This window comes from Canis aureus, chromosome 32, assembly GCF_053574225.1.
Source record: "Canis aureus isolate CA01 chromosome 32, VMU_Caureus_v.1.0, whole genome shotgun sequence".
NCBI lineage: Eukaryota > Metazoa > Chordata > Mammalia > Carnivora > Canidae > Canis > Canis aureus.
Window position 1 is genome coordinate 5910844 of NC_135642.1, and position 27408 is coordinate 5938251.

At 43.2% G+C, this 27408-nt stretch overlaps 1 protein-coding gene across 1 annotated transcript in view; it reads right to left on the reverse strand.

The window, feature by feature from the left end:
• Positions 1–27408, reverse strand: part of RYR3 (ryanodine receptor 3) — a 513451-nt gene that overhangs the window by 19803 nt on the left and 466240 nt on the right. Inside the window, exons 74-92 of the mRNA XM_077880434.1 lie at positions 26102–26198; positions 24360–24466; positions 23357–23408; positions 22355–22411; positions 21339–21438; positions 21101–21180; positions 19581–19657; positions 16925–16998; positions 16662–16679; positions 16146–16226; positions 15583–15671; positions 14492–14620; positions 11368–11472; positions 9612–9693; positions 7629–8959; positions 5138–5196; positions 3909–4080; positions 2789–2875; positions 1319–1519 (exon numbers count right to left, since the gene is read on the reverse strand). Of these exons, the coding sequence (XP_077736560.1) occupies positions 1319–1519; positions 2789–2875; positions 3909–4080; positions 5138–5196; positions 7629–8959; positions 9612–9693; positions 11368–11472; positions 14492–14620; positions 15583–15671; positions 16146–16226; positions 16662–16679; positions 16925–16998; positions 19581–19657; positions 21101–21180; positions 21339–21438; positions 22355–22411; positions 23357–23408; positions 24360–24466; positions 26102–26198 (2998 nt within the window). The remainder of the gene's footprint in view (positions 1–1318; positions 1520–2788; positions 2876–3908; positions 4081–5137; positions 5197–7628; positions 8960–9611; positions 9694–11367; positions 11473–14491; positions 14621–15582; positions 15672–16145; positions 16227–16661; positions 16680–16924; positions 16999–19580; positions 19658–21100; positions 21181–21338; positions 21439–22354; positions 22412–23356; positions 23409–24359; positions 24467–26101; positions 26199–27408) is intronic.

The following is a 27408-nucleotide window of genomic DNA, read 5'->3' on the forward strand; positions in this document are numbered from 1 at the left end:
CAAGGAGATTTCCCACTTAAGAAAAAAATGTAATGAGGAAAAAGATGTGGTATAGCAGCAACAGAACTGGACTTAGAACACCAAAAAATAGAATAGAACGACTCACAGGAATAAACAAAGATTCATATAACCATAGTAGTGTCTGAAGATGGCCCCAGTGAACCATGTCTGCTGGTATTCATTCCCTGTGTGGCTCCCCCTCACCTCCTGTGCAATGAATCTGAGCTGACCCTGTAACTTTCTGCCACCAATAAAAGGCAGTAAAAATGACACTGTGCCAGTTCTAGGCCTAAGCCTTAAGAAGGGCCAGCAGCTTCCACTTCTGTCCTCCTCTTGGAGACCCCAGGCCACCATCATATACAAGAAGTCCAGCTCCCTTGCTGGTGAGAACACATGGAGAGGCCCGTGGAAAGAGGGATGCCCTGCCCCTTGGAGAAAGAGGCCCAGATGCCCCAGCTGAGCCCAGCCTTCCAGCTCTTCCCTTGTCAATGTGCCAGGCATGAGGGTGTGCCATCGTGGATAAGCCAGCCCAGCGAGCAGACAATTGCTGACACAGCTGCCTTCACATGGAGCAGAGGAACTGCTCAAATGTGCCCAGTCAACCCATGGGATCAGAGAGTCAAAATGACTCTTATTGTAAGCCACTAAGTTTTAGGGGCAGTTTGTTATATAGCACGAGATAACTGAAACAGTAATCCACCAGCAAGTTTTCTTCTAATATCCTGAATAGTTGAAACCTAATAAATTTTGGAAGGTGAAAAGCATTTTTTAAAAAAGATTTTATTTATTCATGAGAGACACACAGAGAGAGGTAGAGACACAGGCAGAGGGAGAAGCAGGCTGCATGCAGGGAGTCTGATGTGAGATTCCATCCCAGGTCTCCAGGATCACGCCCTGGGCTGAAGGTGTCGCTAAGCTGCTGAGCCACCCAGGCTGCCAGAAAAGCATTTTAATAATAATTCCAACCTAAGTTCAAAGATCAGAAGCAGTTCTCATTACTAGCTCTATGTGTGACTTAGCCTGGCGATTGTTAATCCTATGAACCTCAACAGGAAGTGCCTGAAAAGGGACTCCCAGAGCAAGGCTTCTCAAACTACTGTGAATACAGATCACCTGGGAGGCATGCAGAGTTGTAGATTTTGGTTTAAAAGACTCAGGATGTGGCAAGATTCTGCAGTTCTAACCTGCTCCCTGGTGATGGCAATGCCACCATTCCATGACTTCAGTCTGTGGGCAAAAAGTTCCGGAGAACAATGGCCTGGCTGGGCTCAAAATTCCCTGAGGAGTGATACTAGATTCAGAGTGGCCCGCAACTCACCTTCAGGCAGTAATAGCCCACCACACAGACCAAAGAGATGATGGTGTGGATAATGGCCAAAGCCCGCAACGTCGGTGCCATATACCCAGTGCTCTCCTGCAGAACAAAGAACACCATCGCTTCTTCTTCTTCTTCATCATTAAAGGAATTCCACAGATTTGCAATGTCCTCTGTCTCTTCTTCTAGAGGTTCTTCAGTGACCTGGCCCAAGACACACACTGTCTTATAAAAGGAGTCTCTGCCACTGGGCTCTCTCCTATTTTTTAGATTTCTAGCATATGTTGCACCCATAGTAGTGATGCAGCAGTACGTGCTGAGTGAGGTTTATATAACTTATTACTAGGAATCTGCAGTATCTCTAATAACTACAAACAAAATTTTTAAGACACAGAGATGGCCTCTTGAAACAAAGCAAAAAATGTCAAAGTTAGGAAAGCTGTACTACATATACTGTAATCCCTATGCCACAGGAGGTGATTTCTGAAACGCTGTGCCCTGGGAGGAGGCCGGGACACAAACATGCACATGTGCACATGCACACACACACTTGTCATTTTCCATTCCCTTTTAGACACCTTTGAACTGCCATTCTTACACAGATGGCCTCCAAATCTACACCTGTGAGGCTTTCCTCCTGCAGCCCCATTCCTGCTGGCCCTCTTCACCTCTATGACTGTCTGCAGCCACGTCAACCATAAGCTAAAAATCAAGCTTTGCCATACCCCTCTATAGACTTCCATTTTTCGTCTACAGACAACAGAAAGCCATTACTAGTTCAACCCAGTGGCAGGTGGGTGTAGGTAAAAGCATGTTTTATAAAAACTAGATTGGTGGTTTTATTTATTATTTTTTTATTTTTTAGATTGGTGGTTTTAGATAGAAAGGGAAAGAGGCAAAAGTTAGAATAGCCAGTTAAAGACTATGTCGAGAATCCAGGACCTATCATTCATTAATTCATTCCACTAACATTTATTTGGTGCCCACAATCTATGAGACTCACTTACCAATGTTCAAAGTCTTTAATTATCCTGATTAGTCCCTCTTGTCTCACTTCCAAAACCTAGCTACTATTAATTCTTCCTTCATAACGGCTCTAACATCTAGGCCAATGACAATGACTTTCTGTTGACTTATCCTTTAAGGAAAGAACTACACTTATTATTCACTTTGAAATATACCAGAGTGCCCAATATAGTGCCCATATAGTAAGCACCCAACACATATTTGGAGAGTTTATGCAGTAATCATGAGAAAGCCTGAACTATGGAAATAGTGCCCTTACTGGCTTCCCTGGCCAGCAGTGTCTCCATTCTTCATGCCGCTAAAGACCGTATCCTTATAGAAGCCAATGTATTAGAAACTTCCTTAGATATTAGAGTTTTTGCTCTAGTTAACAGCGTAATTTCTATTATGAGTTTTTTAAAAAAAGTATATAGATATTTAGCAAATAGCTCCTGAATGTGGTATCACCTTGTAAAAGAGCAGAATGAAGTTGATAGCGAAGGCGACAAACAGAGCGAGGAACCTCAGGTTGTAGAAATTCCTGGCCAGGTAATGCTGAAAAGGAAAGGACAGGCACAAGTAGAATAGTTTTGGAAGGGAAAGAGACCTTCCTTTCCTCAAACCAAAGAACTTTTCTAGTTAGAAATGTATCCCTACTCTTGGTAATCATTCTTCTAAGAGAATCTGGACTTATTTCGGGTGGAACTGAGATGTGAGATGTTGATTTAAAAAAGAATTGCTGAGAATGATGCTCAAAGGAACCTTGCTCTGAGTAACCCCTCAGGGAACAAAATGCCTAAACATGTCCCCAGCAGAGGATTCAAATGCTGTTGTGAAGGTGCTCGTGTGTGTGTGTGTGTGTGTGTGTGTGTTCCACATAGAATGTAGTCTATTTGGAAATTATGAGTACTTGAGGCCCCCAGAAAAGCCCTGTAGCTCCCACACTGGAGGTGGCCAGTCTTTGGCTTAGAGTCTTGTCCCTTGTAAGTCACGGAGCCTCTGCCTCTGCCCTCTCAGGGGGGAGCATTCCCACTGCCACCTTCTCCAGATAAACCAGCCCTTGAGGACTGAAATGGTAGCTGCTTGGGGAAAACTCTCAAGCTGTCTGTGGAGGGGGCTCTCACCCATGGTGTTGGGGAAGGTGTCCTCCTGGCCATAAGCAACTGTTCTCAGTGGGCAGTATGTCAGAGGAAGGACATCACAAGCTCTGGTAGGATGCATGTGGGATAACAAAACTTCTGAGGAGTAATAAGAGAACCTAACACAAGCATATTCTTTTTGTATCCCAAATGATCCAATTACTTCTGACCTTTGGACTATGATTGGCCAAGTATGCACATGACACACATAAAGGACCAGCTAGAATGGGTTATCTGCACCCTCCTGCCCTGCAGAGAGCACATGCAGGGCTGGGTAGCAGGGTAGGAGTGCTTGGCCTTCCCCAGGTTACCCTCTTTTCCTTTTCCTCCAACACGAAAGGAACAGACAGGTGAAGGAGAAGAGGAGAGAAAGAGGATCAACAATGAAACAGAATGTGGCCATGGTCTGAGGTCTATGCCAGGAGTGGGGCCAAGGCTGGAGTGCTTACCAGTAACTTGGTCTGATAGATTTCCAGCCCTTTGAAGAAATTAGCCATGAAGGCTTCAGGCTTCTCGACTTTCTGGCCCCGCCGTGGCTTCTTCTTCTTTGTCACTTCTGCCCACGGGGTCTCGGCCTGTTCTTCCTCTTTGGCCATATCCTCCTTCTCCCCATCTTCTAGGCTGTAGGAATGAGAAACCCATTCAGTGTAGAAGGGCAGCTGGAGGCCTGGCCCCGATAAGGAGACTAGATTAAAAAGAAATCTTGTAATTATTCCTCGAGGGTGGGAACTTCAAGTCTGCATTTCCCCACAGTGCCTCGATGTCACCTTGGGATTTAATGAGCGATGATGCCACTTTGATGAGCCACAGTCACAGGGAGGTGTCAGTTGTAAATAAGTTTGTAATCCTCTTCTGATATGTAGCTGAGCAACTTTTTTCCCTTTGGAAAAGTTGTCCTTTACTTTTTTTTTTGTCCTTTACTTTTTAAGACTGTTGGAATTAGTAGTAGTACCTATTCTTCTAAGCTTGTGCTAGGAATCAAGTGGGATACTATATAAAAGATCCTGGCACACTAGGCCTCCTGAGTGGCTCAGTCGGTTAAGCATCCAACTCTTGATTTCAGCTCAGGTCATGATCTCAGGGTCATATGATGGAGCCCCATGTCATGCTCCAAGCTCAGTGGGGAGTCTGCTTGAGATTCTTTTCCTCTCCCTCTCCTACTTCCCCTCCCCCTCCACTTGCACACACTTTCTCGAGGGGAAAAAAAAAAGACCTTAGCACAGACCCTGACATGTCATATGTATTCAATACATTAGATATCACTACCACTACCATTGTATGAAGCTGCCAACTGTGTTCAAGAATTCGTTTGGCCAGGGGCTCCTGGGTGGCTCAGTGGTTGAGCATCTGCCTTTGGCTCAGGGCGTGATCCCGGGGCCTATGTCTCTGCCTCTCTCACTCTGTGTCTCTCATGAATAAATAAATAAAATCTTAAAAAAAAATTCGTTTGGCCAGACAGGGATATTCTGATCTACTAGTGCAATGGCAAAGTTACTGTGATTAATAGAATATGTTTACTGTATAGCTGGGGCAGAAAGAAGTATTTCTGGGACTTGCATAATATCTGTTTGTGTTAACAGAAACCAAAATTTCTATTTACCACAGCAATAGAATAGTAGATGCTATTAAGAACTATCTGCCGTAGCACTGCAGGGAGTTGAAGCTACCAAGAACTTACTCCATTTTCTCGGGTTCCACTTTTCCTTCTGCATCATGTGCTGCTTTCATCTCTGCTGCCTGGACAAAAATAACAATCCGTTAAGTTTTCCTCAAGTTAAAGAGATCATGGTCATGAGCCACATATAGCATTGGCCATTTTCATGTCCTTGGTCACATGTCCCCATGGCTTTCTCCCTTCAGGATGCCTCTGCTTTCCTCAGGATCATGGGATGTAAGTATCCCACAACAGATCAAGCTACTCTGGAGAAATGCCAGCACAAAGGTTTCAAACTTAAAAACTCAGTTTCCCTGCTAATATTCAACTCCAAGAGAAGACTTGTGCTAGGACCCCACGGCACTGGTCCTACTGCCCCACTGGGTCAGAGAGAGATGGGACACAGATACACTAGGTCCAATCTAGAACCTGCTTTCATCACACAGAATTCCTGCCTTGTCTTCAATACTCTTAAGCACTACCCCGCATCCCTCTGACGGATGATCATTGCACTTAGAATAAAATTCAAGTTCCTCAGCGAGGTCTATAAGGTCTAGGTGATCATGGCCTTTCTCTCCATCCTCATCTCATTACCTCCTATACCCAAATTCCCAGACCTCATTTTCTTTTCTAGCACATTCCAAATCCTTCCCTGCACCAAGATCTTTGCACAAGCCACTCCTCTCTCTGGAATATGACTGCCCTGGTCTTTCCTGTGCCTGCCATCCTTTAGGACTTGGGTCAGATGACACCTTTTCAGAGGTCTCCTAACCATCCTATCCCATAGTAGGGCCTGTATTCTCTTTGTAACACATGACCTTGTTCATTTCTTTCAGCATGGGTCACAGATGGTAATTATCTTATTGATTTGTTGTCTTCTTCCACTAGAAGTTAAGATCTATTAAAGCAAAAATGTTTTCTCTCTTGTTAACCAGTGTATTCCCATAGATAGAGCACAGCCTGATATGTAAAAGGCCTTGAATGAGTCCCTATCATGTATCAAACTCTGTCTAAGACCTGGGGCTACATCAGGGAGCAAAACAGAGTAAATAAATTCATATTGCAAGGAGTCCTATAGTTCTGATGCTTCCATCCCTGACTCTCCAAAATTAGGTGAGAGTTCTCTCCTATATATTTTCTTTACCTGGCATTCTTCCTTCCTAACATTCTTCATGCTTGCACTGACTTCTGCAATATGTATTTTTTTCCCCACTAAATTACAGGGACAATGCACTTCTCACCACTGTCTTCTCAGAGTCCCAAACAGTGGGAAGCATGTATTAATAATCTTCAATAAATATTAATGAAATGAATAAAATTAGTCTTTGGGCTCTGAAGTCTTCACACTTCTCTCCACATCCTTTTAATTTTTTTTTAATTTTTTATTTCTTTTTTCTTTTTTTTTTTTTTTTTAGTTTTATGATAGTCACAGAGAGAGAGAGAGAGAGAGAGAGAGAGAGAGGCAGAGACATAGGCAGAGGGAGAAGCAGGCTCCATGCACTGGGAGCCCGATGTGGGATTCGATCCTGGGTCTCCAGGATCGCGCCCTGGGCCAAAGGCAGGCGCCAAACCGCTGCGCCACCCAGGGATCCCTCTTTTTATTTTTTTTATTTATGATAGTCACACAGAGAGAGAGAGAGGCAGAGACACAGGCAGAGGGAGAAGCAGGCTCCATGCACGGGGAGCCCGATGTGGGATTCGATCCCGGGTCTCCAGGATCGCGCCCTGGGCCAAAGGCAGGTGCCAAACCACTGCGCCACCCAGGGATCCCTTTCCACATTCTTTTTAATCCTAGGATGATGCTGTGAGTTGGATGCTGCAATGGAGGGGAACACCCAGAACTTTCCATGACCAAGGGGTTCTGAATTACTATTATTCCCTTAATCTAGTCAACTGACTCAAAGTCCAGTTGGAGAGTGGGTGTATCTTAAGAATGAAAATGTTCCAAGCATGAGGCTGTGCTAAATCCTATGATATCATCTGGACCATTTGGGACACTGCAGAAGTATCATCTCAAAAGAAAGGTCTCCCACTATCTGAAAGTTTGTTTTATGCCACTTGACTTTTATGAGAGACCTTCATCAGTACCTGTTTGTGCTACCTGAAAGGCATCCGAAAAGGATTTTTACTTCTTTGCTTTATGACATTTCAGCTTACAAAAGGTTTTATAGGAACGCTCTAATTTGGATGGTGTAGGAAACCTCTGCTTGGTTTTTGATGCTTTCCATTCACTGGATGAACCTGCATCCCATGAGAACCAACCTTCTACTGAGGCTGTGGAAGACCATCAGGTTTGACCTCTACAATGTAAAGTGAAGACCACTCAACAATTAGACCTTGAGACAACCATCTGAGTGTCACTCTTCCCAGACACAGCAAAGCTGGAATCCTAAGATCAGAATATAGAAGAGCTGGTACCTAACAGGATGCTGGCTCCTAGGGAACTGGGGTCAGAAACGACTACAGATCTATTTCTGGGCATAAAGGAAAGAGGACAGAAACAACTCATGCTTACCTGTGCTTTTCTTTTCTTCCGTACAGTACTCTCTAGTGTAGGTGGCTCATCCTTGCCAATAATCTCAGAGAGGTCACCCAAACCCACTTCAGGCCCATGCTTTAAGCCACCTTCTTTCTTTGGGTGGAATCCAAAGAGATCTGACATGATATCTGCGTCTCCCTTTTCAGCCTTCACGAAGTGAATCAATTCAGGTGTAATACCTGGCTCAGTCACCTCTGCCCTCTCAGAATCCATGGCATCATCATGGATACCAAATTGGGTTGGGTCAGGCATATCACCCAGGATCTTGGTCACTCTGATGTTCTTTGCCCCTTCCACTAGGCCCCCTCCAAACACTGTGTTCCAGAGGATCTGAAAGATTCCTCCCAATATGGCGAAGAACAACCGGAACAGCTCCAGAAACAACATCCAGAAGAAAGAGAAAAACACCTTCACCAGCTCCTTCACAGTCATCTTTTTCACCTTCCTGTACTGCTTCCTGAGGTTCTTCAGGGTTGCCTTCTTCAGAAAGTTGGCAACATTTCTCTTCACTGAGGCACAGGCCATGGCAAATGCAGAGGCAGACTCGAGAGACTTGCTGTCCTCCTCCTCACCCTCAATTTCTAACATATAAGATGAATCTTCATCTTCTTCCTCCTCTTCTTCAGGTCTGTCAGCTGAGTCAGATTCAGAGATCTGAGATGCTAACTGCATTTCAAAAATGGTATCCTCACAGAAGTTCACAAACAGTTCCATCTTTTCTTGCTCTCCACCTTCATTGACCACATCAAAGATGAACTGCCGCTTAGATTCCTTCACTTGGGGCTTCTCCCATTGAGTTCGACTGGATTCACTGATTTCAAAATAAACGCGCTCAATTTTCTTGGCCCCTCCCATGATCTCAATACGTCCCAGGTAGGGTTCAAAGTAATTTAGTACACTTTCTGCTGGGTCCAACAGACACTTCAGGCGAGAATCATTTGGCATATGTTCAGAGAGATTCGTCAGTAACACTGCCACATTAAACCCTATGTCCTTGGCCGGCTCATGGAACCGGTCTACAAAATCAATGTAATTAAACATATCATTCTCATCAGCTTCTGCACATGAAAGGAGAAAGTCAATCTCTGACTGTGTGTACTGTTTTTGCCCTTCCATGGCCTTCTGGAACTCTTTTTTGGAGATAATCCCTTTACCATCTGGGTCATATTCTTTGAAGGTGTCTGAGCTGGTGAGGTCTTTAAGTTTCAAGAACATGTCAAAGAATTTCAAGATCATTTCTACATTGGTAGATGATTCTACCAGTGTGTCAACCATCTGCTTGCCAATAGTTCCATTTACCACATTCCCTGTGAGGCAGGTTAAAAAAGACATACAAATATATAAATAAACCCAATTCATCATGTAACTGGTCAGGTAGCTATTTTTAGAAAACTTGTGTGCCCAATCAGTTGGCTCTTTCCTGACCGTGATGGTTTGGAAATGGGTAGGAGGGAACAGCAAGCCATAAAGACTACACCACTAGGAGCCAAGGGGGAAAGGAACAAAGAGAAGGAGGAGATGGCCACACCAGTGCCTCTTATCTGGACTGGGGCCTGGGAATTGGTTTTATTATCAGATTATTGGGGGCACATAGGGATAAGTGGTGCCCCTCTTATCCCCTTAGACCTAGGAGGGTGCCCAACTAGATGGCTGGCATACACACTGGCAGCCAGATGTACTGAAAAGCAGTGGGGAGAGGGAGAGGATAGGGAAGAGCAAAGCTTGGAGGTTTTCCCCAGTTCATTCTGGCTTTCCTATTAATATAAAATGAGTTGGTTTCAGGTTTTGTCCATCAGACCATGTGCCCCTCACTCATTTTTTGCTTCTGAAAATTTGGCTTTCTAACCAATGTCATATGGCATCAACAACCTGCCAGAAGGATAATCTGCATGATTAGTATGGTTAGTGCTCAGACCAATTACAGTTGTGTGAATGCCTAGTTATACCAAACAGCCCAACCTTCCAGGAGGGACAGAAGCATCACCACCATGTCCTGAAGGAGATCCAAGAGTTCCTTCAGCAGCTCGATCTGACTGGAATCCTAGAACAGAAACAGGAGATACCCCTGAGCTATCTGATCCCTCAGCAAAGTATAGGGCAGTGAGCAAGAAGAGCCTGCTCTGGAAAGATGAGGTGAAGGCTATGTGCATTGTGAATGTGGATGTCTTATCTGCTGTTGGTAGCATCAGGGGGGCTCACTGCAGCAGGGCTCATCTAACAGAGCTCCTTTAGTTTCTCTTCTATTAGTACAATGTGGCAGATGTATCACTTGTTGTCCAAAACTACTGAACGACCCAATCCACCAAAGAGCCGTTAGGTATTTCTCTTAGTTCATGTTGTTTTTTATACTGGAGAATTACTAGGTGAGCTTTTGGGGAATAGTGCTGCAACCCAATTAAGATGTCAAGGCTGCAATCTCGAAGTGGGTTCTCCTTTCTTTTTGGGTTAATTTAGTCTCCTGATTCTAGTTGGTGGTGATCTGGGTGCCACTGGTCCCTTAAAATGACATAATTGAGGCTACTCCTCTGGATGATTTTCATTTCAGCATTGCCAAATTAGCTCTCTGTTTTCAACTCTACAGAAGGAAAACGATCCTTGGAAGATCTGAGGTGGGCAATGTGAGAGTGAGATTACAAAATGCATTCTGGGTCACACTTCTTGTACAGTTTCCCTCTCAAAAATACGGTTCTTTGTCGAGTCTCTCAACTTTCAGAGGGATCGCCCCCCTTTGGTGTGGGTCCTAGCTATATAAACAACATCACAGAAGTGTAGGATAGAAGAGCTAGAAGAGACCTCAGATCATTTACTCTAATTCCCCATAGTTCACAGACAGTGGAACCAAAAACCAGGAAGGGGAAGTGACTCCCTGAAAGTCACCAGCGGAGAGGCAGCAGAGCCAGGCTCCTGTCTCCAGAGCCTCTCTACACTACACTGCCCTAGGCTGGGCTGACATAGGACTGGATGTATTACTGCCAGATTAGCAGTGCTCCCAAGAACTCTCTCCTCCCATAAGGCCAGAGTCAAAAGGGGAAAAATGAAAGGGTTAAATAGCACATTCCAGAAGAGAGGAGGCAGATGTGACAGCCTTGAACATTTTAGATACACATCACTTAAATTAATGCTGTAAATGTTACTCTAATCAGCCTGAAACACATCCTGAAAGTTCTCCCTCATGTGTTGCCATGGAGAGAGGCAATCGACAACTACATCCACTCCATTTATGTGTTCATAATAAATGTTCTGAGTGATTCTGATTCATCTTGCCAGAGAGATGGGGAGTGAGAAGGAAAGGCAGAGATAGGGAGGGAAGGGAAGCCAAGGTGAGAAAGGAGGGATATATGAGTTACAGAGACATGCAGACATGTGACAGACCCAGAAGGGGCTGATAGATTGTCATAAATTGACAAAACAGTGACAAGGAAGCAAAAAGGATCTAGCATCATAAAAAGCAAATGCTAAGGCAATTATGTAAAGGGGAGGTTGGTGGGACACAAGGAAGGAAGCTGCATCCATGCAAAAGCCTGTCTGGGACACCCCTGCAGGTATTCATTTCTATCGCCCCTTGAGGCCTCCAGGTTTAAAAGTGAGACCTAATCTGCATTGCTTTTCCAGCCATTTGATCAAGCAGCCACATCTACACGGGGGGAGTACCAAGGGGGGGGGGCAGTGATTTAGCAGTTCACACCGATGACACAGCAGGGAAGGGCCACAGTACCTGAGAGAGTTTCATCTGCATGTTAGCAAATACATGGAGGAAGCCGACCACCGCGTCCCACAGCCTGCTGTGAGCCAGGCTTTGTTGGTTCCCAATGCAAGGGCCCTATGGAGAGGAGGGCATCCTTATTTTACTGAAACATCATAAGCTGCTCTGAATCTTGCCCTTGTAAGCATACAGGACACTTGCTTATATTAGCAGATAGCTCCTTCCGAAAGTCACCTATTATTTTGTGGCTCACTATTTTCCCAGGGTATTACTTCTTGCCCCCCCCATCGTAGGAAACTTTAACTAGGAAGGACCACCAGAATTTGGCAGTGCAGTGATTTTTCAGAGATCGATTCTTTTAGCTTCAGAGTACATTCTTTAAATAAAATACCACAATGAAGAACATTCTTTGAGAGTCAAATGCTCTGGTTCAGCAGGACAGAAGGGCACTCCTGCCCACTCTCACCTCCACCTTGGTCTAAGAAGGGTTCCAAGGAACTCTAGGCTTCCACAGTATGAAAAGCAGGCCCTAGTGTTTTCAGGTGAAACTACACATGAAATGCTATGATCCCATGGCTATCTAATCAAGCAAAAAAAGTGAATATTCCTAATGTTCAACTACCTTGCGATTTTCTTATCATTAACCTCAACTTTACGTTTAATACCATCTATATCTTTTCAGAAAGCCAAACATAGAGGGATGACTTCATTACCAATTTTCATTTTCCATGTTAATAACTTTTCCTATTTTTACACATTGAATCAACATTTAAAAAAAAAGAAATCATTTGGAATTCTTCTACATGGGAGATTTGTCTATTCTTTCTTGTATGTTTAATCATTTATTTACATTAATATGGAATCCATATATTCATTTTATGCTTTGGGTTATAATCCATCACTACTCTATTTTGTCACTCAATTTTTTCCAGTTTTGGCCCCCAGGGGGCTCTTTCAGTTGGCCCCTGTGTCCCTTGGACATATGCCCATTATCTTTCCCTCCCTGCACGCTCCTCCCCTCTGCCTGCATTTCCTTGCACTATAGGATTCTCCAGGATCATCCTTATGTATTTCCTGCCCCAGCACTAGGACCAGTCCTTTCTCTAAGAAGCCTTGTTCTCTCATTGGAAAATGGTATTAGAAACCAAGATCTGGTACTAGCTGTGCTTGTTGCTACTGTGATATCATTACTTTTAGGCACTCTCAGCTGACACAGCAGTGGATATGTGTGTGTTATACTGACCCATGTGTATACAATATATCTAGAAATGTTTCCATATGTGAGTATCTGCATCAATATCAAGTCAAACATGAGTTTAGCGTCCTAATTCTTATCCTAATTCTAATGTGTTTCTAATGCATTTCTACCTGGACTATCTAGCTACCTCTTGCTTGTCTGTAACCATTCAACAGTGAGAAACCTGGCTCCTGCCATTAGTAACTGCTCATGTCCATTATATGTGTAGAACAGTTGCAGACTCAGTAACATGTATCCCCATGGGAAAAACTTTAGCAATTGAAGTGCTTATGCACAGTTCCTTTTGCCTTTGGTCTTACCGTCTATATTCATTCCCAAGATTTCTGAGGTCAGCACTTTATTCCCCACCCCTTAGGTGAGACTGTTTTGTATATTTTTTATACCGTTAGATTCCTGTCACATTCTGTTCTTAGCTCTTCCTTTTATTTGTTTCTACCCTTTAACTCATCTCCAAATCACTCTTCAATACGAAATTTCCAAAAGAACATGGATTGCATCTCAAGTTCTAGAAAAGGCTTGGCAAAATTCCCAGGGAAGCGAGCATCATGAGAAGTATTACCTGCCTCCCTAAACCATGTATGCTTGTTTAAAAAAATCACTGTTTGAGGGGTGCCTGGGTGGCTCAGTCAGTTAGCATCTGCCTTCAGCTCAGGTCATGATCTCAGGGTCCCAGGATTGAGCCACATGTTGGGGCTCCCTGCTCAGCAGGGAGTCTGCTTCTCCCTCTGCCTCTGCCCCCACCCCTGCTTGTGCTCTTTCTCAAATAAATAAATATTTTTTAAAAAAATCACTGTTCATGTACATTTGGTGTCTGATCCCTGGAATCCTCTAGATCCTTTTTAGAACAAAGCCAGTTGTTGCAAGAAACTCACATTTACCAAAAATAAGCTGCTTTTTTACTTTTGGGTTAAGTGCTCCAAGGGAAATTCTGAAGATTAGGATGGCTTCCACAGGGCGCAAATCAAATGCTTGTCAAATCTGTTCAATGACCTTCACAGGTATTTCACATTCTGTGACACTTCAGATTAGTCACCTGTTTCTATGGTTCTCTCTCTACGTTCTTAGGATCCAGTAAAACAAGGATTGTTCTCTCCCTTCAAGTTGATAGTCTTAGTTTTGTGTTTAATAAGTAAATATGATTGGAGTGTGCCAGTTGGCTCATTAGATGGTTTTTAAAAATCTCATACTATACCCCAGAGGACTGTGATAGGGCTACTGATTTCATAGCAAATTATGCCTGAGTACATGCTCTATTCCTTTTCACAATCATTAGAGCACCTTAGGCAATGACCAGAGACTATTGTAAACTGAGAAAGAATGCCGCAAGATCTAAATATTCAACTGGAAATAGTTTATGTGCTGCTCCAGTTACCTTTTCCATAGAGTTAATTTCTGACAAATTATAGGATCTTATAAATTCCTAATCTTGAGACTCAAGATAACATCATTTATCCCTTTATTCCTTCATTCTATCAATTATTTCTCCACTCTACTCCCCATGCATACTGAATACCTATGATATATTGAAAGTGCTAGAAATGGAAGAATTTTAGACTGAAATTCTGCCCACAAAAAATTTTCAATCTAGAAGGGAAAGGAAAATGTAACTAGATAAATGCAAATAGAGTGTGACAATGCTATGAATTGGTTACAGGACCATAAACTACAGCTTCTCATAGTACAGGACCATAAACTACAGCTTCTCATAGTGTGTAGTAAGTACTCTTAATATGCTTGGTTCCTATTTGTAGATAAATATTGTTAGTGCTAGGGCTGGATGTACAATTCATATTTATGTGTCCAAATATTCTAGGGTGATATATAATATGGGAATGTTAAAAATGTTCTGTTTTCAAGCATCTACTCTGTAGCACATACCTGGATGTATTCTGTAAGAGAATTGAAAATCTGCTTCGTGACTGCCAGAGCTTTGGAAAAATTGTGCTGTCCAGATTCATCAATGATGTCCTTCCCTGAATAATACCAGTAGAAATCACTGATTGACTCCTAAGAACAAACAAGTAGAGTTTAGTATTTCTTAAACTTCAGTCAGTGAAGCTAAACCCAATGTTCAGGAAGAGTACAAGAGAATCCTACACGTCTATGACCTCTTTGTTATGACAGAAACATAGGATAAAGCACAGAGATATCTAATCCTTACCATCTTTAAGTGGATATGCTTCTTTAAGAAGGAACGATAGGAGAGAGGATGGTGTTCAGCTGGACATGGGTGACTATGATGCAGGACAACTTATTCACAATGAAAAATATATATTAAAGGTAATAATGCTACTCATCCAAATAATTGGCATAAGAGTAGCAACACAACAGCTACCTCACACTGTCAAAGGCCAGGTGGCGTTCTTACTCATTGCATATGTTAAATCTCTGCATCTTTACTACCACCCTATGAGGCGCTATCCATTCGACAGATGAGGGAATCAGAACACAGGGAGGTTAAATAGATTTGGTCCAGGTTATAACTGGTAAGTGGCAGAACCCGGATGAACAGTTAGCAGAGAGAAGAGAGTATCTTTTTTTTATGTTTTATGTAGATTTTCCTGGTATCATTTGGATTTTCCTTCCAACAGTTAAACTGAGAGGCTTCTCAAGTACTAAGAACTTGTAGACTCATTTTGCTCCTACCACCTTCTGGACTTCTTTTTCCTGGTGAAAAATCTGTTTTCATTCATGTAACATAGCTCTTGGGCACTGATGGGAGGTTTTCATTGGCAAAACTGAGGTAAACCAGCATTTTATACTAGATGATTTGATATTTAACCACTCCCCCATTTCAGTCTTCAAATACACATCTTTAGGCATTTGACTTCCCATAAGTATGTGGACATAGATTATAACACCTTTCTTATTGGGGCTCGACTGTATTCTGGGCCTTCCTTGATCCCTTGCAACTGTCTATAGCTTCTGGAAATGTATGTAAGCCGTGCCATCGTCTGAGACCCACTGACCTGTAGACGTAGGAGGTAGTCCACGGTACTGATGATGACGTTTACAGTGGTGGTATTGCCCATCTGAGTCCGTAGGAAGTTCTGAAAGTCTAAGAACACCAGGGCTGAGTCAAAGCCTGTTCTTATCATGCCTAGGGAGCTGAGCAAGCCCTCTTGGCTAAACTCAGGAGAGATCTACTATATGAAAAGCCTTACAAGAGCACCCTGTTCGGGTCCTGGCAGGTCCTGTAGGACAGAGCTCTGCCCTGAGCCCGCTCATCCTGGTGATGCCAGAAAGTGGACTTAATGAGCCCCGAGGGACTTGACAGAAAGGGGTGGGTATTTACATTCACCATCTGAAGATTCTTGCAGCAACTTAGCCTGGGTGGCACTAAATAACATCAGCCCTGAAGTTCAAGTTCTTTTTCCATAGAGTTAAAAAAATTTTTTTTTTTTATTGAGGAATAGATTAACTGTTGTCTTTGAGTTAGCAGCTGGTTGAATTAAATGTGGCATCCTGAGCTGAATCATAATTTGGCACCTGAATGTTGTTTTCCTTTGAAAAATCAATCTGTTCCACTTACCACTGTTATGTCCTTCACAAAGTAACTGCAGGAATCTAAAGAGGTCTCGTGTAAACTCATCATTCTGGAGTACTTTTTCACCTTGAAAACAGAATATTGGTGAGCATTTGTTTGGCTTCTCAACCCAGAACACTTTCCAAGGCAAACGACTGTAAAAATGACAAAGGGCTTATTGTCAGAACTGTTCGGAAAGGGAACTTTCAGTGAGTGAGGAAAAAGCTGATTGGCCTGAAACTGAGGCTACAGAACATAATGACCAACAAAGCTAAAATATCGAGCCTCCGGATGCATTTGTAAGGAAAACAGCTTGGCTAATGGCAGTAGTGGCTCATGGTCCATAATCCATGCTTTACAGAGAGAAGGCATTTCTTTAATTAGGCATCAAACTGCTGAGTTAAGCTTCACATGCAACTACCAAACCTAAAAAATGTGCCTGTGCTGCGGCAATTAAATAAGTCCCTTAGGACTCACTCACACACACATAGTAGACAACTCTGGTCAGAAACTCAAACTTACCACGCTCTCGAACAATGACTGGTGATAAGAGAAAAACAGAAGAATGCAAAGTAAGAAAACCCATAAAAACCACAATAAACTGTTTTTAGTCAAGGCTGACATGGTGAACACATCCAGCCTTTATCAAAGCTACTAATGGGACTATTTTGCTGAAATTGAGCAAGTCCTTGCAAATTAAGAGGCACCGAGCAGGGGCTCTAACCAGGAAGAGTTAATTATGGTAATCAGGAAGAGAACAGCCTTCACATGTGTTAGTGACTTACGTGTTCCTTCCTCAGTAACCATCCCCAGGCCTTCAGCTTTATTCTGCCTCTCAAAGGCATTCAAATCAAGGACACTTGCAAGAGACCAGAGAAAACAAGGTTCAGGCCTATGCATGCCAAGAAAATGGATTTCTAATGTCACTATACCTATTGACTGAGAATATCTTGTCCTTGTGTTATAATAAAGGTGCTAACACTATACAGGGCGGTTGAAAGTCTAATAGTTCCCTGCATTTGTGTCAGGAGTGCTGTCCAAGGCTGCTAGAGCTCACAGGCATGCATGCGGAGGGCTCAGAAAAACTTAAGACTGTCCTTGTTTGTCGAACTTGAGTCCTTTCTTCTGCACGGTGATTTAGAAAGATGTCCCAAATAAAGAAGGAATAATCTGTTTTGAAGATTTCCCAAAAGAAAGTTTAAACTGCACTAATTTTCACCTCCCACCTTTTTTTAAACCTATTTTCTCTGCGACTTAGAAGGAATTATAGTTTTTACTGTTTACATGAATACTGATGAAAGGGCTACAAATTTCAGATTTCAAAGGGCCACATCCTTTTAGAATTCCTGTGTCACTCAGAAGCCCACAAGAGCTATGATTAAGCCTTCTGGAGGCAATGGTGTCCCTAGGTATTTCTGAATCTGTAACAAGTTAGCCTTCTTTTTTTTGGTCCCCACTTCCTCCAAATTTTCCAGTCACGGCCACCACCAAATCCTACTTAGCCAGGAGCCCCTGGTACAACCAGAGATCTTGATAATGAGGAAAATGGATAAGCCTATTATTTCAGGTTGGGGCTCATTCCATTTCTCTAACAGACTCACTTTCTCCAATCTCAAAGGCTTCATAGAACATGACATAAAGTCTCACAAAAATGCAGCTGTTAGGGCAGCTTATGGCTAAATCCATTAAGATTCCGTGAAACTCTGTATTCCCTTTACCACTGGGCAAAGGGAATGATCATTGGATTGGAAAGACGTTATGGAAAAAAAACAGCATTTCTTTTTCCTATTAGGGAGCCACATATTTTCTGCAACTTAAATTCTAAAGAGAGGGACGCCTGGGGGGCTCAGCGGTTGAGCGTCTGCCTTTGGGTCATGTCGTGATCCTGGGGTCCTGGGATCGAGTCCCACCATTGGGCTCCCTGTGAGGAGTCTGCTTCTCCCTCTGCCTATGTCTCTGCCTCTCTCTCTGTCTTTCATGAATAAAGAAAGTCTTAAAAAAAGTTTAAAGAGAAAACAGTGAAAATTCCTATTGCCATACTGTTGGTTTTCCCCAGATCCTGCTGTAAAAAGGTTCTCTCAATAACCCAAAACCATTCTTCTATTTTAGCTTTGCTGTCAAGGGAAGATAGCAGAGGTACAGGACATTTGGACAGAGCTGCTTCAAAGCAGCAGTTCTGATTCAGGAGACTACCTGTGGAACAGACATTTCTGACCCTTACTCCCTCCCAAAGCACTCATTTCAGATGTTTTTATTTCTCTAATGTTTCAATAGTTTACAAATCTGTATTATTTTCATAATCAACAAAAATCCTTAAAATATCTTAAAACTTGTTAGTTCTCACTTGGCCTCTAAAGGTATGTCACCCATCCCTCTAAGCCATCATTATAAATGAGTTTAGTAATATGAAGTATTACAGATTAAGGGAACACTCAGAAATTTAATTGAGAATTTCATGGGCAATATGGAAGTGAACTGACTTGAGTTTTGCCATTCTGAGTCCAAATGGACTATTTTACCCTCTGTGAGTCAGGCCTAGCAATATTACATTTTCTTTTCCTGAGAGAGGTAATAAACAAATTGTTGTTGGTGCGGGGAGAATGGAGCCCAGAGTAAGGGATTCTATTGCAGCTCAAATACGCTCCTGGTAACCTTGGGGTACATACAATATTACTCCATCAAATAAGGTTAGCAAAATTATGAAGTCCATCAAAACAAAGTATGTCTATCCTGCAAATTTTTAAGTGGAAAACCTAATGCCCTATTTTTAAGAATATTAGAGGCAAATTAGCTAGATAATTATAACCGATTTCTTTCAGAACAAGTTACCGACTATTCAAAATACATATGAATCTTAGAGAATAAGCTGACACTTAGATTGCTGGCTTGTTTCCAAAATGAGTGAGCATGGTAACCTTACAACTTCTGGTTATGGACTGTTCATCTGTCAGGGGGTCAGCCATGAGGGGAGGCTTGCACACATGATAATAAAAGTGGAAAGTTTAATGTTTTGTTTTTTAGGCTATGAGAAAATGTTCCCATGTTAGGATGCACTTCTGTTGAAATGGATGTGTCAAAATCTGTACCAACCAAATACTTATTTTGGCCCAAAGAACTGTTAAGGATAACAATTAACAAAGTGTCTAACGGGTCTAATGAAAACATGGCCTCGAGTCATAATGAGGTAGTCTTCTTCTTTCCATTCTTTTCTGGTTTGACTTTTATGAGCATATATTTTAGGAGCTCAGCTCTGAGGAAAACAACATGCCAAAAAAAGGAGGTAATACCATCATACCCATCCTCTTAGCTTTCTAAAGCAGGTAAGTCCTTCCTCAACAATTCCATGAATGATAAGCTTATTTTGTAGTTCCCCCCTTCCACCCCATTCCACTTTCTTCTAAAGAGGAAAAAAAATCCTATAGGTGGTTTTCCCATATTTACCTGCAAGACTGCATAAGACCAGACAGGCTTTGAAAGAATCCAGCATCCTTTTTCTCCTTTAGGTAATCTAGCATTTTCTATAAGGGAGACACATTTTAAAAGGAAAATCAATGTAAATTATGCCACAAGCACTGACCCTCCCAATTTTAATGGAGACATGTCAAGTCCTAGTCACATGGATTCATATCCAGGGTGGTGGTCTGTAAACTTGGATATGCATTAGAATCACCTGTGGATTTAAACCTTCCGTGTGCCTGAGCCCCACCCTCTTCTGGAACCAGAATCTCCTCAGGTGGATATTCTATTTTATTTATGTATTTTTTGGAATATTTTATTTTATAGAGGTCCACTGGTATTTCTTCTAGGGTAGTACAGTAGATCATTGACATTCATAGATTTACTGTTTGAAGTTTCTCCCATTTGGAACCAAGCACCAGGACACAGATCTAGTAAAATGGTGCTGAAGTCCAGTCTGAAGAACTGGTGCTGACTTTGGTGCACTGGAACAAGGAGCTCAGCCAGTCACAAGCTTAGCAGAGAGTATCTTTCATAATCAGACTTTGTTTTCTCTGTTCTTTTGTTACTGAGAAGGCAGGGACTTTGTCTGACATCATAAAAATGTTAAAAAAAAAAAAAAAAGGTCCTACAAGGACCTGGTGGTCATGGTAGGGAACAGAAAGTAAAAGGTGTCTCAGAAAATGGTAGTTCTTTTGTGAGAAATTTGTTTGGGATGAATTAAAGGCTGGGACAAATGATATGTGATAATGATAGTTATAAATTTGGAGATTCTCACAGGCTCTGTGATATAATCCTCACAAATGCCAAGAATCTTTGAAATGTCACTTTCCTGTACACACAGATGTTTTCAGCCAGAGCCTGGAGTGCCCTGGAAACACTAGAATATTCCTGCATCTTGCACCCAGTTTAGATTCAGACTGCTGAATGGATTCCATGTTCCCGGAGCCCCACACTATGCTGCTGTGTGTTGTCTCACTGCATGCATAGTGGCAGGGGTTTTGAGCTATGGAATTTACTGCTACACCCTCCATCCCAGAACAGAGCCTGACCTTAGTGGATAGTCAGCAATCATAAAACTATGACCGAACGAATAAGCAAATGAATGAACAAACAACAGATGTGTGGGGTTAGGCACTCCATTAACCAACGGGGCTCCTTGCTCATGGCGAGGCAGCTAACATGTAAAATGATTAAAATACAAATCTAAGGCTTAGAAACTGTCCAAAAAATCTCTGATGATGAAAAACTTAAGTGTTTTTTTGCTTTGAACCCTGGGTAAACCCTCTTTACCAAGCACACATTTATCTGTCAGCTCTTAGCTCTGGTTTTATCTATGTTCCCAGCTATTCTGATATAACTGGCCACAGAGGACAAACACCAGCAAAGGTGATGCTGAGTGGCCCTCTCTGTAGCAGAGCTGACACCTCTTCCCCAAAACATGAGGGCTGTCGAAATGGCAATACCCTGAGAAGTCTGCACCACCCACTACGAGTCCCCAGTACCTGTTGTACACCAGCGTTGCCACCATTCAGAATGGCGATCCCCAGCTTCAGAGTCTCAACCACCATGGGGCTCATCTCACCTGCCACGGTGAAGAGTCGATTGAGTCACCAAGGAAACAGAGGGTAAATCGCGCCTACGGGGCTTTATCAGGACTCTTTAATAATGACTTCGTGTCACAGCATGCTATCTGTGGCAGCAACAGGGGCCTAGGGACTATCCACAAAATCTTGGAATCACCTTTGCTGGCACTTATCATCTGAAGGACCATCTCTGCAGCTCCACGCTCATGCAGCCGTGCTTGTTGATAGAGAGTTTTCTGCTTTTCCATTTCTTTCTCCTGGAAAAAAAAAATCAAGTAGGGAAAGATTAGTTTCTTCTCAGGTAATTTACCCTGCTAAGGTAAGCTGAGAGAATCTTTACTTGTCTAAGGAAGGCAACACATGTAATTTTGGATAAAGAAGACTTCTGAAGTTTATTTCCAGACACTACCTCTGCTTTCCAAAATTGTCCATCCACAATTCACTCATGTTTTGATGTTGAAGTTTCCACTTTTGTGCACTGGTAGGAAACATAGCTCATTCCCCGGTAATATCATAATTATAGGAAGTGATCCTAGGTTTAAGTGTTTGTTTTCAATGTTCTGTCATTCCGCTTGCTGGGAGTCAACTAAAGCCTATCTGCCTGAACGTAGGAAACAACCACTTATTTAGAATGCTCAGATCACCATTAACAGAGACTCTACAATATATGGAATACTAGAAAGTTAAGGCCTTCCAGAACTGTAATTATGTTAATTTACTTTTATTGTTGTATACTTTGTCCATAAAGAGCGTAAAAGTAAACTCATATGGCTTTATCTTGGGAGATTCAGTGTCCCTGACATTTACAGAATAGTAGTGCAAAAACCATCCTGGTGTCTCCATTGCTTTGAGTTTTCATCTCTGGATGTTTGAATTTGTCCTTCTCTGGTCTCTGTTACTACATTGGGTAAGAGAGCAAAATTTCCCAGAAGCCCAAACCCATAAGGGGGGTTTGCTGACTGAATGGCTTCCTGATACCTTTCATTAGGCTGGAAAACAGGCAGTAGAACCACATCTAATGGGTGTGCTTTGTGCATGCGGCCCTGTGTATTTGCCACCACATACATGTGGCAGGTGAGCCACATGGTCAATGTCAGCACCCACTTCTGAAGGCATGCTGGTTGTCTTTGGCTTTGGAGCATGGCCCTATCTTCAATCTTAGTAAAAACTTACTTCAAATGTTTTTTCCTTGTCTTCCTCCTCTTCTTCATCCTCCCCGCTCTGACAACTCTAGATCCATGGAGCAGGGAAAAGAGACAAATGAATGTGAGTCTAATAGACAAGGCTGTCCTGCTGTGCAAAGGCAGGGGACAGCATGTAACTGACAGGCATGTTGGGACCTCAGTCCTTGGTGAAACTAAGAACACTGTGACCACTGCAGGGCAACATTCTACTCAAAATGTTTTCTTTGCAGTTACTAAGGTGTTCAGAGATGAGAGATGGGAGCACCGAGCTCACACAGTCAACAGGAACTTATCTGGTTTAACCACAGACCTGAACTCTTCTAACCTAGTAGAGTTCTGGTATAAATGGAGCTAGGAGTACAGGGAGCTGTCCCTTTCTAAGCAAAAACCAGGCATTTGGCAAGAAGACTGGAGATACCTAGGATGTGACTCTAGGTACCGCATGTAAAGGAACAGGTGCTCCTGTACCCCAACATTTTCCTTCTCTGCCTTCCATGAAGGGTTCCCATTCGAGAAGGAGCAGTGTCCCTACCACTCGGCATTCCAGAGGCGGCCGTCCTTCCCTGTCATGTAGGAAGAATGGCCTCTGCCTCTACTAGAGCACTGAATCTCATTCCAGTTGCTAAAGCCTGTTTCCAAATGTGATGAACTTCCTTCACCTGCAGATATGTTTGAACTTTTGGAGGCACTCTCAGTGTGGGCTGAAAATGCAAGGATAGTGTGTATGCCTGGACTCCATGTGGTTGGCCTGGAACTCCCATGTGAACAAGCCACTGGACCCACTGTTCCTGCAAAGCTTTAAGGTTTCCTTACGAGGATGGTAGAATGGCTTGCTAATGTCACCCCCGTGGCACGCGAACTGTGCAGTGCCTGGAGCCCATGTTCTGACCGAGTCTTGTGGGCTGCTGTTCAAAACAACCATTTCCATGTGTCTGCAGAGGTAAAGGTGAAGGCAGGAATACTGAGACAACAGGCAGAAACTCAGGTGTACCTTGGCCATCATGCTGGAATAGGATGTGTACAAGGGGTCGTCTTCCAATTTGCTGGAAAGAATGGAGTACATATTTAGCAGGCTACTTTTTGGACCCAGCAGAAAAGACTAAGAGCCATAGAGATCTTAAGTTATATGCACTAATGAATTCATTAGAAAACCCTTTCTCAAGAGAAAAATGAGTGGGAAATATCAGTGAGGGTGACAGAACATGAGAGACTCCTGACTCTGGGAAACAAACAAGGGGTGGTGGAAAGGGAGGTGGGGGGGATGGGGTGACTGGGTGACGGGCACTGAGGGGGGCACTTGACGGGCTGAGCACTGGGTGTTATGCTATATGTTGGCATATCGAACTCCAATAAAAAATATATACAAAAAAAAGAAAGAAAGAAAGAAGAAAGAAAGAAAGAAGAAAGAAAGAAAGAAAGAAGAAAGAAAGAAAGAAAGAAAGAAAGAAAGAAAGAAAGAAAGAAAGAAAGAAAGAAAAAGAAAGAAAGAAAGAAAACCCCTTCTCCCAGGGATGCCAGGGTGGTTCAGTGGTTGAGCGCCTGCCTTCAGCTCAGGGCGTGATCCTGGGTCCCAGAATTGAGTTCCATGTCAGGCTCCTGCAGGGAGCCTGTTTCTCACTGTCTCTGCCTCTCTTTCTGTGTCTCTCATAAATAAATAAAATCCTAAAACAAAACAAAACTAAAACCCTTCTCCTGCGCTGATTCTTAGAAACGGCCCCAAAAATGTGGCTCAGTACTGGCTGACAGAATTCAGAGCCGAAGGCTACAGTTTCAGGCTAATCATCTTCAGCCTCCGTGTCTGGCATGATGATGAGGGGACTGTGGCTTATATATTTTCCCTAGATGTTTCTTGATGGCCAATGATAGGACAGCAAGGAGGGCTGCTCAAATCTGGCATCCCCTTTCTGGGCACTGCCATCTGTGAGACGGTGGTGTGGGGCTGGCAGAGCTGTGCCTGGTGCAGAGCAGAAGCAGGGAGCTCCGGTGGTGCTGACCTCCTCTCCGTGAGAGCATTGCGGCTAAAATGGAGAATAATCTGATGAAGTGGGTCTGGTTGCTTTTCTGTCTCCTCCTCCTCCTCCTCTTCCTCCTTGGGGGATTTCTACACAAATTAAGGCAGACAGGTTTTAGGCATGGATTGCAGCACATGCCACAAAAACGCATGCGAACAAAGAAGGTAAAGCGCAAGGTACAGAGTGCATCAGATAAAAGCACAAAGAGAAACCACTATGTCATGTGTTTATTTCCGGACAAGAAGCCCCAAGGATGCAAGGTTTGGGACATAAATATATATTGTTCTCAGCCAATCAGAGAAACATTGCCATTTCAGGTTCAAACGAGATGAAAGGAAAAGCAATAGCCTGGCCACAGGGGAGGAGCTGCAGACCCCCATCAGCAGAACTCTCATGCAAGTCCTGGGCACCTGAGTTCAGGAGGGAAGCCCTGGAGAGCCCCCCGAGAGGCTGGATCTCTTAGCCACACCTGAAATTTCTCTTGGAGAGCTGGGCTGGAAATATGGGGTGGACGGTGGGGTGGGGAGGGGAGGGTGATAGAGCACTGGGGCCATTTGAGACCTGACGCTATTCTAGACTCAACCCATCTAGACATTTCTTTCTTAACTGCACTGTTGATTCTAGAAACCTTACTGTTCCTGAGAGCTGCCATCCTGGAGCGGCAAGCCTTGCAGTGTCTCCTCTTATTATTAAGTCTTTTCCCAATCTCCTTTTATAGAAAAGGAAATAGCACCTGATGCAAGAGGTAAATGTGAGTCTCTAGCAGCGGCAGAGCCTGCAGGGTGTACCATACTTAGGAAATTGGTGAGAACTACATAGGCTGCGTGAATGGTTCAGAAGTGGAGGCCAAAAGGATGCTGTCAACTTCACACTAATCAAGAAACTGGTAAAATCAAGGAACTGTCACTCTCACTGATGGGAGTGTAGGAAAAGAACAAAGACAAATGTAAGGAATAAAGGGTCAAAAGCAAAAAAGAGGGGAGAAGGAAAAGAAACAGAGGGAGGTGGAAAGAGAAACAGGAGAAAGACTGAGAAACACAGAGCAAGAGTATCAGAGAGAGTAAGGGATAAGAGAAAAAATAAATGGGAGAGATAAGTAGGATTAAAGAAACAAAACAACAAACAAAACCGTGGCTTGGCCAAAGGAGAAGAGGGCTTATTTTCTGTCTGCACCACAATGAGGCTCTGCAGTGCTTCTGCAACAAGCTTTTCTCCCTTGCGTGTTGTCTTAAGTAGTTTCAAAGCATGAAGTCTGTTAGAGACAGGGCATGATGAATTTTCTGAAGGGCCAGACCCAGAAACGTGGGGTACGGGAAGGGGACTCAGACACGCCTTCCCTAAAGCAGAGCTACTGACTGGAAATGCAGAGTCTTGGTTACGGCTGGGGTGGGGGAGGGGGTGCCTCCTGCAACCGACGGTGCTCAAAACTTAACTTAGCATGAACTTCCATTGCATGGCTGCGCATCCCAAGAAATATTAGTTGTTAGTGATGAGGAGGAGGATGATAACAGTACTAGCACCTCCAGGGGAAAGTCATCCTCTGCCTCTTACGACTATTATCAGGGCCTCCTCTGGTAATTTCTACAGTTAGTTCTTTCCAAATTGATGTGCCCAGTTCTTTGTGAATGTTTAACTGTTGCAACACACACACACACACACACGCACGAATACAAAAGTCAGTTTCACTCACACCCACGTCTGCTTCCAGCTGAGTCAGTACTTACAGCCAAATCCTGTACTAGTTTCTCTTCAAAGGAATACTCCTCTGTTTCTATCCAAAATCTCTGATAGCCATGGAGGAAGAGGTTAATGGAGCGGTGCCTGAGCGGAAGGGTTGAGAGTGAGGTCAACAGGGATCCGTGGGGACACCTTGCTTTAGTCTGGGTGGTTAACAGTTAGTAAGCAGGACAGACTTTTGTACAATTCTTGTCCTCTCATTGGTCAGAGGAGCCAGCAGTACACCAGAGACATTTGTTTCAAGGAAACCAGAACCCTCTAACTTGCCAGTTGGTGAATGTCTAGAACACCTTTGGAGTGAAATAATGATGCTTAGTAGGAGACCCGATAGTAATTATAATCCTATTCTGCTCACAAGGGGTCTCTCCTACCTTTCTCCTCTAACTAGAAATAATTTATTGGGCCAAGAAACAGTCCCGAAGTATTTGCTTACTATGGCAGTGTGGTTATCCCTTCTGTCCAGGTAATCCCACCTAAGTCGTGCTGACAGTGAGTGGTTTAGTCTCAGCCCTGCTAAAAGCAGCAGACCGTGGGTCCTCTAGAGGGTCTCCAAGGAACTCTATCTCCAAGGTACCCGGCTCTTCCTTAGGGAGGTGAGACTCAGGTGTGCTGCCCCATAACTCCTGTGAGCCTCATGGATTCTGGTTGTGGCCCCCATACCTGGGAACACTGATTAACTGCCAAGAGCCACTCAGTCTCGATAAGCCAGGACTAACTCCTGGGAGGATGACACTGAGTAGCAATTAATTTATTACCAAATATGAGGATCGTGGTGAGGCAGGAAAGAGAAAAAAGGATGATGCAGGTCAACACCAGAGTTATCCAGACCTGGCTATGGTTTCTGGTAGAGCCCAACCATTGCCATCCTTCTTCCAATTCTGACCAATCAGAGTACTTTTTAAAAATTGTACAAATTTGTGTTTTTATGGTAATGTTAAATCATGGTCAAGGAGGGAGGAGTGTGCAGAAAATGAGCAGGTCTCTCCACAGGTTACATTACCATTAAAATGGGTATTAGCCTGTCATACTGAGTTTTTTCATTAACCTTTTCCAGCCAAACCCGTTGAAAGGTGCTCAGGAAGAAATTATTAATTTTGTGTCTGGAGAAAAGCACACAGGTTGTCTTTTAAAAACTAACATCAGAGAAATAGTTCCCACATAATCAAATAAACCCCTCTAGCCCTTTAATATGGACAACTCCATGCAGTTTCAATTATGACAAGATGGAGAAAGGAGTGATTTTTACCATCAGCTTCTTAGCTTTTATTATTGTTGTTAGAAACTCTACCTGTGC